The sequence below is a fragment of the Medicago truncatula genome, chromosome 7 (assembly GCF_003473485.1).
Source record: "Medicago truncatula cultivar Jemalong A17 chromosome 7, MtrunA17r5.0-ANR, whole genome shotgun sequence".
NCBI classification, from domain to species: Eukaryota; Viridiplantae; Streptophyta; class Magnoliopsida; order Fabales; family Fabaceae; genus Medicago; species Medicago truncatula.
In genome coordinates, this window is record NC_053048.1 from 39,983,083 (window position 1) to 39,994,125 (window position 11,043).

Sequence of the window (11,043 nt, forward strand, 5' to 3'; positions counted from 1 at the left end):
CAAAAGTAGGTCATAGGAAATTCATTCATACACTTTCATTTAGGCCTCTTTTGAAATTGAAACAAAACATTAAAATATAGAAAAGAAAATATGATGAAGAGGGTTGCTGAAATATGAAGGTAAGTTGATTATTAATGAGTACACGCTAGAGAGAAATAAAACAAAACTTGGTGGGAATGGAATAGTATCTTTACTCATCAATTCAATCACCATAAAGTAAAATTAGAGAGATAGAGATGAAGAAGAAGAAGAGAAAATAATTTTCTTCATTGATTTGATTGAAATGGATCGGATAAGATCAGATCTTACTTGTTTACAAAAAAACATTGTGAGAAAGCAAATTTAAAAAACTTGAATCATCTGACTCAACAAAATATCACCATCATCTTCCATCTTCCCAAAATAGTTTAGATTCTTTGTTGTTGTAGTAGATCCAACCTCTCAAATATTTGCATAATAATCATCATTCAGAATCACTTTCCACACTCCCCATAGCCTTCAATCCTCTTGGCCTCTGCATCAAAAACCCAAAAATTATATTAAGAGATAAAATAAAAAGGTTTAAACTTTATAAACAAAACAACACCAACAACCACTTACCTTCTTGTTACTTTTCTTCTCCCTAACTTCATATCTCTCTTGACACATATCAGTCAACCATGCTCCAGGACTTACCAACTGTAAACAAACATAAAAAAAAAAAAAAAAAACATGTGGACAACATTAGACATAAGATGATGAAAATTAACAAGATCCACAATAAAACAACATAAAAATCTTTTCTTTTTTTTTTTTTAAGTAAAAAGAAACATACATACCAATAAGCTTCTTTGAATGATTTTGGCCCTCTTTTTGGGTCTCTGAGGAAGCTTACAACCTTTCATGGCAAGAAAATCTTCTTCTTTTTCTTTGCTTGAGAGAGTAATGTAAAGCTTAGGCCAAACAAGAGCTTTTTCTTCTCCATTGATAACATCGCAGGTGCCTTTACCGTTATCCTCTGCTGACCCTCTTGTTGTGTAGTATCGATCTTCCTTCTCCGGCGACGCCGATTTTCTGTTATCTCCAGCAGCCGGCCGTAGAATAGTCCCATCGGAATTCCTGAATACCAAAACTTCCCATCAAAATTTCAGACATTTTAATAGAAATCAGAGATCCAATACCCTTCTGAAAAAAATCCATCAAAGAACAGAATCGATTTTTACATCATCAAAACACAAAATCATTTTTTTTTATCTTCCTTTTTCTATGAATACAAACACTGAAAAAATGGAATTTTTATCCTCTCTTTGATGCTTATCTTCACTGAATAAATTCCCCATTAACCCAACCAAATGAAAACACCATCATTACATTGAATCAACACCACCCAAAAAAACCATTTTTTTTCTTTTACTCAATCAAACAAGAATGAAAAAAATTGAAAGTTTATCTTTTAAGCAACCAACAACTGAAAAACCATCATTTTTCACAAACCAAAATCCAGTTTTATTTTTCCAGAGGAACCAAAAAGGAAGAAGAAGATGAAGATAAAGAGGAATCTGAGAAGATCCATTTGTTATGGTTGTTGAGAACAACCTTGTGAGACGATTAGGTTGTTGTTGATGATGATGAAGATGAGAACTTTCTTTCTCAGTAACACCAGAACGATGATTCTCCACTCCAGAATTAAGCTTTCTTCTGATTACACCACCGTTAAGCCTAGTTGAAATCCGAGGATCTTTCACCCTCACACATCTCAAACGCTTTCTGTTTCCCCACTGCAAGAAGAACTCTGGTTCTGTTGCCTTACATGCTCTTTGGTTCCTCTCTTCTGTCTCCATTTCTGCAACAAAAAGCATACAACGTTAACCACCATAGATTCAGATAAAGGGTTGATCAAAATTTGATAACATAGCATTGAACAATATATACCAAAGTCTTAAAGGGTTGGCTTCAAACTTAAGATCTAAGCCTCAAAAAACAGTTTTTTGTGCAGAAGTTTATCTGTAACAAAAGTATAGAAAAAGGGTCAGAACAAGGCGAAGATATTAAGAAAAACACCCTCAAATGAGAAGAAGATGGTGATGATGATGATGAAGAAGAAGGCTTACAATGATAGATATTTGGATTCAGAGAAGAAGAAAAAGGGTGTGTGAAACAACAAGATCTTCTTCTATGTTGTTAGATTTGTGAAACTTTGTTGTGAGAATGTTTCTATTAAAACAAGTTTCTCTGTTTATGTACTTTGAAGCAAAAACTGAAACAGAGTTTGAGGGTTATTTTCTTCTCTTCTCTTCTCTCTGTTCTGTCTTCTAACTCTTTTCTAATGTGTTTGTGTATTTATCCTTCTTGTGAAGTGATGAGAAAACTAGAGAGAATCTTAGCCGTTGGATTGCCAATATAAGGGTTAGGTGATTGATCACAGTTTTTGGTTCGAGGGTCCCTTAACTATTGTGTTTCCTTTTTCACCCTTTTCCTAATAATTGACAAAAAGAAATTAAAAGAAAAAACAAAACAGTTGTTATCATTCTTCCAGGCTTACCTGCCACAGGAATGGGTCTGGGCTTATTGTTGGGCTTGGGCTTAGTTTTGGGCCTAAACTTACTTCAAGACCCAGCTTATGTGGCCCAACTTATTTGGGTCGTCACAAGCCCGTCTTAGAAGACAATTGCTTTTCTCATATAAAAAACATCATAATGACATATAGAAATGACATTTTTGCCCCCGACAGTAGTTAACTACCACTAAAAAAACCGGTAGCAGTTAACTGCCGCTGGCCACCAGCTGTAGTTTACTACTGCTATATACTCAACACAACATAAAAAAAAAAACAGCTTCAGCCGTGGAGCATCAGAATTATTATTATTGATTTTTTGTGTTGTGAAGATGATGATCAACAAACGGTGAAGACAAGGTTGATACAGTGGCCACAAGTTGTTGCTTGTGCCGTTGCGAGGTTCGTCGCTGAATGATTATGCATGATGATTGTGGTGATGACAATGATGATTAAAATGAATGGGTGATTATTGTTGATTAACCGGAAAAAATTTCAACCATGATTATTAGTTTAACCATACAAGTTACAATTACGTGTGATATAAAATGACAATATTTCACTACCAGGGTCTAGTGGTATTGGCTTGGGACCTGGAAGTGTACTCATCCTCAAGGTCTCAGGTTCGATTCTCTCTGGTGTCAATTTGAGAGGGTTAGTTTAGATTCTTCAAAAAAAATATTTCACTACCAAACAGAAACGACCGCGAACCGTTGTTAGAAAAAGTCTTGTATAGGCACAAGCATATAGACACAAAATTTAGACACACACATAAATCAAAAAAATTAAAAAATAAATAAAATAGTCGCATCAATCAATATCACTTTAATCATTTTCTTTTTAATTTTTTTAGTTTCATGGGCGTGTACCTAAATGTGAAGTGTTAGTCTTGTGACTAAGCAAGAGTTTCTCGTTGTTGTTGTTATTGATATAAGGGTTATGACAGAAAGGAGGAAGAAGGATGTGGAGAATTAGTACACGCACCAAAATCATTATCCTTCTCCTTCTTGGGTTCAAAGTCATTTTCCTTGTTGAGTTTATCATGAGAACCAGCTGCACAACAACAAATTGCATGATTAGTATGAGGAATAAAAAACAAAAAAAATAAATTGGGGACAAGGGTTTATGTGTCCTGGATTTGATTCAATGAGTGCTATAGGAATATGTTTATCTGTTTTGGAAAATGTTGATTGAATAAAGGAAGAGAAGATGAAGTTAGTTGGGAGAAGATGGAACGTGTGACAGGAAGGAGGAAGAAGGGTGTGTGGTGTCGTGAGATTATACTCCACGGTAGTTAACTACCGTTGGAGTTTTTTTAATGTCTTTTTTTTAAGTTGTGTTGGTGTACAGCAGTAGCTAACTACCGCCGGATCAATCCAACGGTAGTTAACTACCGTCGGAGGTTAAAATGTCATTTCTATGTGTCAATATGACGTTTTGAATGTCAAAAAAAACAATTTTCATCTTAGAAAATTGGCCTGTATTAATTTGATCCAAAATTATTATTATTATTTTGTTTGAGGGGTTGATCCAAAATAAATGTTGTGCAAAAAACAAAAGAGTCTTTTTTTGGTTATCTAATCCATATGTACCATTTCCAATGGAGTAGTGATATTTGAATAACTATTTTTGACAACTATCATGACAACTTCTTTTTCCTCTCTTTTTATTGGCCAAAAACAATGGAGAGAAAAAAAAATAGAGAAAAAATAAAAATATAATGTGAGTATGAGATAGAGAGTTGTCAAGAAGTTGTCACAAAATGGTTGTACAAATATCATTTTTCTTCTCAATATTATGGTTAGTGTTTGAGACTCTTTTAGACAATAGTGTTTCATGGGAGTTCCTCGTTAGACACATAACAATTGCTCATGGACACCTAAAAAAAAACACCCAAAACGTCGTTCGTCACTTTTTAAATCGGTTAAATCACTTTTGAAATTGGTTTAATCGATTTAAAAAGCGTTTGAGCTGTAATTAACTGTTGATGGGTTGTTTTAGATATCTGTGAACAATTACTAGGTGTCTACAGAGCAATCTTCGTGTCTCATAAACATTGATTGTGTGAAATCTATTGGGTCAGACATGAGCAACCACAAAGATGGATCCTCTGATGCACATTATCTCATGTCGCTCATTATGCTCTCATCTTAGCCGTTTATCCAAGTCTCTCTCTATGTGTGTGTATCCAAAACTTCTACTTTTTATTTATAAATCAAAAACAATTGGCCATTTGAAGAAACACATGAGAGATCGTTGAACACCACAAGAGCCGGAGATGATCCATTTTTATGTTTGTATGGAGGGTTTTGAAAAGATTGCTTACTTTTCTCTTTTTAATTTTTGACACTATAAAATATTTTTTTAAATCAATTAAATGTGTTTGAAGTATTATATAAACATTTATCTTGTTGCTTTTTAATTATTATTTTTTAAATATAGACTTAGCCCTCCAAAGGTGTTGACAAATATACGAGAAAATTGAAAAATCTTTAAACAATAAATTAACACTTAAGATTAATATATTTTAATTTTTAAGAATTCTATAAAAACATAGTATTTTTTTTACCAAAGCAAAGTTAACTATTATCATTAATCAACCAGTGTTCAATACAAGAATGATAAGAATCAAAAATACGGTGACTAGCCCAAGAACAGGCTGCCCTAGATAAGTTATGAGCAATCATGTTCGCTTGTCTCCTAACAAACTTCACCTTGAAGTTGGAATGTAAAGATAACTGAAAAATAATACTAGTAGGATTTTGTATTAAATTTGAAGAAATCATATAAACCTTACAAAACTCTCCAAAGTATCATCTAAATCAATTATTGAGTTCTCCTAAATTAGTATGATTTTGTATTATAAAAAAAAAATGAACCCTTCATAGCTCTCCTCTCTAAAAATATTATATTTCTTCCACTTACATCTTCTGCCGTTCAAAAAGTCCTCTCCTCTTTCCCCTCCAAACTCACAAACAAAATCTTAAAGTTTGTTCAACACTTTCATCTATATATTTTCAGAGAAATGATATTTGAACATCTATTTTGTGACAACTTTCTCTCTCATACTCACATCATATTCTCATTTTCTCTCTCTATTACTTTGGTTTTTGTGCCAAGACTCACATTTCTTTCTATATTTTAATTGTCCCACAAGTTATCCTACAAAATGATTGTTCAAATAACACTTCTCATATTTTCATGACACCAGCTAACTGTCTGCCAACTTCTTTCATGTAACATGAGACATCTAAAGTGTGAAATTAAATAAAGTCTTCACTACTAACTATTTACAATATATTTTGGAATGTGTGATAAAATATTCTTAGTATTTCGTCTATCTTTATCATTTATTATTTTAAGAAATATGATTATTTATGAGGTATCAAGTGTATTCTGTTATGAAATCATTCAGACACAATACTATTAGTTTTGGTGCATAAGTGTTTTTTTAATAATTAAATTTTTATTAATAAACCCAAACTCAAGATCAAAGTGAGAAACTTTACCCACCTTTTATGAAGAGTTGCAAGTGGACTAAAGGATGAAGGATGTTGCAAAGACTCCACACTAAAGGATGAAGGATGTCCCTTTTAATAAACTCTAGTTATGATTAACCTCTATTTCATGTAAGATTTAAGTTTTTTCTAATAAGGTGGAAGATATTGTTGTAACTTGTAAAAAAAATGTAGCATTGCTTTTTTAAAAGGACTGTGGAAACAAATTCACAATATAAACAATGAAAAAGGTGTGAACCTAAAATGAAGGTTCAAAAGAAATGTTATCTTTCATGATTGAATTTGATTTTTCAAAACAATTTTCATGAATCAAGAAAGAAGTTGAAAATACAGATAAAGTAGATTAGACAAGAAGATGAATATGGAGATCAATGATAGCCACTTTTACGAGAAATATAAGATCGAAAAGATAATGGCCACAAGAGATTTGAAAAGTTCATTGATAAGATCCATAATTGGTTCAATCCGAAACCCTTGAGGAAATTTGTTACTTGACACACAAGTATGAAAGCCGGTCAAAAAGGAGCGGATCTCTTTGGGACCATGGTATCTCCCAAGCTTGCTATAAATGCTATATTAGGCATAATTATACAAGTTTCCCTTGGTTAGTGCGGAAGGGTGGCCATTTATTCAACAATATGGTGCTTGTTAATTTCACATGGTTAAATCTTGCAACGGTGTAATATTTATTTACATATGGTTTTGGCACCTTCAACAAAATTATTCAAGATCCGTCTCTCCGATTAAGTTGTATTATAAAAAGAACTAGTTACAAAAGTGTGTACCAACTCATATTTACAGGTGTGCAAGCTATTTGTATTTTTTTTAGGGAATGCAAGCTAAATGTTAAACACCACCTAGATTATTAAAACTAACAAATATGCCTAAATTTCATAATAGGCTTCTAAAGCGAACTAAATTGACACAATTACATAGACATGTAAAATATATAAAAATAAACAAAAATTGACCATAAAAAAATATATAAGTAGACTCCTCATCAGAAATAAGCGTGACTTAGAATAATTTGTTTTTATTGGTGTTGTTTTTGAAATTAGTGCTGCCAAAGGAATTATCGCGTTAAGTCACGACCAGGTCGCTCTCTTTAAGACGTTTCGCGGCACTACCTAAGTTATGCAAGGTAGACTAACAACCACGCCGTCACCAGGATAAAACAGCTCAGATCACTGTTACGATTATATACTGCACAGTATACAATCGCTCGTAGATATACACCTCGAAAGGGACAGAAAGGAGTAGCAGAAGAACGACTCGTTAACACAAGTCGAAGGGAGAAGAGAGGAATCGCACAGGAATCATCGACTGTGGAATTCGGTGTAAAGAATGAGGGGGGCGAGCTCTCCTTTTATAGGAGGAGTTCGTAACAAAAAACGAGAGACTTGGGGATTAAGTCTGCTTAATCCTTAAGTAAACGCGTTTTTGTTTCTTAATTGGATATATCTGGAAACTTCTGGATACTCGTTTTAGATCGTAACAATTTCATTTGTTACGCGTAGCGCTTTCGGATAATGATTAGATTAATTAAATAATTAATTTAACATTTTCAAGTGACAAAAAAAAAAATATGTTTTTGTAAGCGTTCACCCGTTCACAAAAGTGGAAGGGCACACTCTTGGAGGTCACTCTACCCTTATATAAACACTTTCTAGTTGGTGTGACTCACCAATGTGGAACATTTTTAAGTCACACACTCACACTAGTTCTTACATTGTGTTTTTCCTTATCCAATTTTCTCACTAGATTTAACTAGTGTTCCAACAATTGGACTCTCCAACAAATTTCAAACACAATAAAGCAGCATTTTTTCCTTCCATCTCCATTTGAAGTCTATGTAGCATTATTTCTAGTAATCATACTCTCTTGTTGTCCTTTAGCTTCTTGGAGTTCTCCTAAGGAAACAAAGTCACAGTAAGAATTCAATGCAAAAGGTGTGTCGAAGGGAGTATCTCTTCCAAGAGCAGAGCTGCTATTGTGCATTGTTTTTCAATGAAGATTGAGCACTATAGTAAAATAATTAAGAGATTTCAATTGATTAATTGTTCTGATGCTTATGGTTATTTCTGCAGTAGTGGAGAGAAACTCTTATTTGGCCTTTTCTTAAATTGTATTGTATGAAATCATGGGAAATCTTGATGGGTGCTCTTAATTATAAGAATTTGCTAATGTCCTAACTAATAAGTTGATTGCTGATTGCAAGCAATGGCCGAAAAGATGATTTGGGGTATAACTCATCATATTTTCTCCATCAATGAGGTATGGTGTGGAGTTTTTTTAGTTTCTGATTTTGGGGTTCATCCTCTATGGTATATTATCGAGTAAATAGGAAATTATCCCCCTGAAATTGTAAGTTTCGTCAATTATTACTCTGAAATTAACAAAACTTCAATTACCTCCTGAAATTGCACAACGTTAATCAATTTACCTCATCCGTTAAATTTTTCTGTTAGTCAATTTGATGTTTTACAAATACCCCCTGAAGTTTTGCACTTATGTGCAAAATGCCCGTTGAACTTGAAAATTTATATATTTTTTTTCATATACTTGATTCAAAAGATATTAAACATGTGTCGGTGTTTGATAGATATTGAATTCCTTAAAAAATATAACAATTCTACACAATTAATTGATTATTGATGAACATATGTTTAATTGAATGCATTTTTTTTTTTTGTGGATTGAACACCAATAAGAGAATTCAAGAACATCTAATGCTTGGTTCGAGTTGGATTCAACAAAGATTGAGTGAGATTCAGAAGAAGAAAAAAAATATGATTTACAATTATTGCAGTGACATCAAAAGATTTCCTCAAGGTTTTCCAACAGAATGTACTGCATCCTAATTACTATGTATTCCCATTGCAACAATACTTTTAGATTTAATATTTTTCTTCTTTCCTAGGCTTATTCAATTGGTTTCACCTGTAACGTTTCTTCATGTTAATTCATTTATTCTTTGATACAATAAATAAGTATTCAGATTTCTTTTTTCCAAGTGTAATATAATCTGCTAGTTAATTGATTCTATATTTTTCAAAGGTGCCTACAAATGTATCAATTTTGGCCAATGTGTCTTGACTCTTGACTTTATTAAGATCCAAGGATAAGAAAAAAATATATAAATATTCAAGTTCGGGGGGCATTTTGCACATAAGTGCAAAATTTCAGGGGGGTATTTGCAAAATTTCATGTTGATTAACAGAAAAATTTGACGGTGGGGGTAAATTGATTAACGTTGTGCAATTTCAAGGAGGTAATTGAAGTTTTGTTAATTTCATGAGGGTAATTGACGAAACTTACAATTTCAGGGGGTAATTGCCTATTTACTCTATATTATCTTTCAAAGAATCCAGAAGTCCTAGCTCAACTGGCAAAAATGTCGAAATTGTTAGGCCGGATGCCATGACCGAGGTTCGAACCCCGGTACATCCACTTGTGTGCGTGAGTTTGTAATGCCTTTGACATTTCGTCTATCTACCAAAAAAAATATAGGCTTAATACATGCTTTGGTCCCTTAACTTATTTTTGAATTTCATTTTGGTCCCTTAATTTTAAACTATCTCAATTTGGTCCCATAATTTTACCTCCGTTTACCTAAGTGGTCCCTTCTGTTAAAAAAACTAACAGAAGAGACCACTTAGGTAAACGGAGGTAAAGTTATGGGACCAAATTGAGACGGTTTAAAGTTAAAGGACCAAAATGAAATTCAAAAATAAGTTAATATACCTTCCAATAATATTTTTTTTTACATTTGACTCATTAGAAAAAAAAAGTGTTATAATATAATATACCATCCGATTTTGGAAGAAAGAAGTAGTGGTAATTTGAAGTTTGATTAATAGGTAGGAAAGTCTGATCAATAATTATTCTACTCAATAATTTAATTTAGATTCTTGTTATATAGATTTTGGAATATATTTCTTTTGTATATGTTAATTTCATTATTATTGTTATTATTATTATTATTATTAATGTTAAATTTTGTTTTGAATTGAAATTATTTTGATTTAGATTAAAATTATAGGTATAGATATTAAAATTATTTTTATTAGGCTTCATACATGCTTTGGTCCCTCAACTTATTTTTGAATTTTATTTTGATCCCTTAACTTTAAACCGTCTCAATTTGGTCCCATAACTTTACCTCCGTTTACCTAAGTGGTCCCTTCTGTTAGTTTTTTTAACAGAAGGGACCACTTAGGTAAACAGATGTAAAGTTATGGAACCAAATTGAGATAGTTTAAAATTAAGGGACCAAAATGAAATTCAAAAATAAATTAAGGAACCAAAGCATGTATTAAGCCAAAAATATATTATCTTTCAGAGATGATTATGCTTTATCATGGTGTAATTTTACTTTTTTTATTGCTTAGTTAAGGACAATTTTATATGTTATTAGTTTTGGAACAATTTTATATCATCTTCCAGTTTATTATCTCTAAATTAAAAAATATACTATTTTTAGCCTCTCACAAAAATAAACTGGAACACTTTAGCACTTATCTAAGGGTCTATTTGTTTAAGATTTTGATGATTTAGTTATGTTTGTGTATAAGCTTTTCTCTAAACTCATTTTGTTAAAAAATGTTTTTTATCTTGAAAACTAGTTACAAACACGTGCGTTGCACGGGTTTCATAATGTATTTTATAAAAAAAAAAAATTAAAAGAAAAATAAGCAAATTAATGAATATTGCACAAACATTATAAATCTTTATCAAAATATTTATGAAAGCTTTATCAAGTCTTTAATACACATTAATATTTGTGATGATTGATAAAAGAATTAAAAAGAGTAAAGGATATAGAAATAAATTTATTAAAGAATTAACAATTTGTTTAAACTTATTTTTGTTACAATTTAGGCCAAAAAAAAATATTAGACTTCATTGAGTTTCTCTATAATTTTTTTATCAGGCTTGAAGTTATGACTCTGAGTTTGAAAACCGCAAAATTCACAAAAATTATTGAAGAAA

General features: G+C 31.9%; 1 protein-coding gene across 1 annotated transcript; it reads right to left on the bottom strand.

Moving 5' to 3' along the window:
- Positions 1-237: 237 nt before the first annotated feature.
- Positions 238-2,316, bottom strand: LOC25498988 (uncharacterized). Its single transcript, XM_024770061.1, has 6 exons — positions 2,091-2,316; positions 1,912-1,983; positions 1,576-1,822; positions 819-1,098; positions 601-678; positions 238-514 (listed from the first exon to the last, which is right to left on the bottom strand). Exons 3-6 carry the CDS (start codon positions 1,818-1,820, stop codon positions 464-466), a joined length of 654 nt encoding a protein of 217 aa, XP_024625829.1. The 5' UTR covers positions 1,821-1,822; positions 1,912-1,983; positions 2,091-2,316; the 3' UTR covers positions 238-463.
- Between the last annotated feature and the right edge of the window lie 8,727 nt (positions 2,317-11,043).

Excerpts from the sequence above, each read along its gene's own strand:
- LOC25498988 (XM_024770061.1), bottom strand. The coding sequence starts at position 1,820 with ATGGAGACAGAAGAGAGGAACCAAAGAGCATGTAAGGCAACAGAACCA. Across the intron at positions 1,099-1,575 it reads CAACCTAATCGTCTCACAAG|GAATTCCGATGGGACTATTC; the intron begins GTTGTTCTCAAC and ends TTTGGTATTCAG. Across the intron at positions 515-600 it reads AGAAGAAAAGTAACAAGAAG|AGGCCAAGAGGATTGAAGGC; the intron begins GTAAGTGGTTGT and ends TTTTTGATGCAG.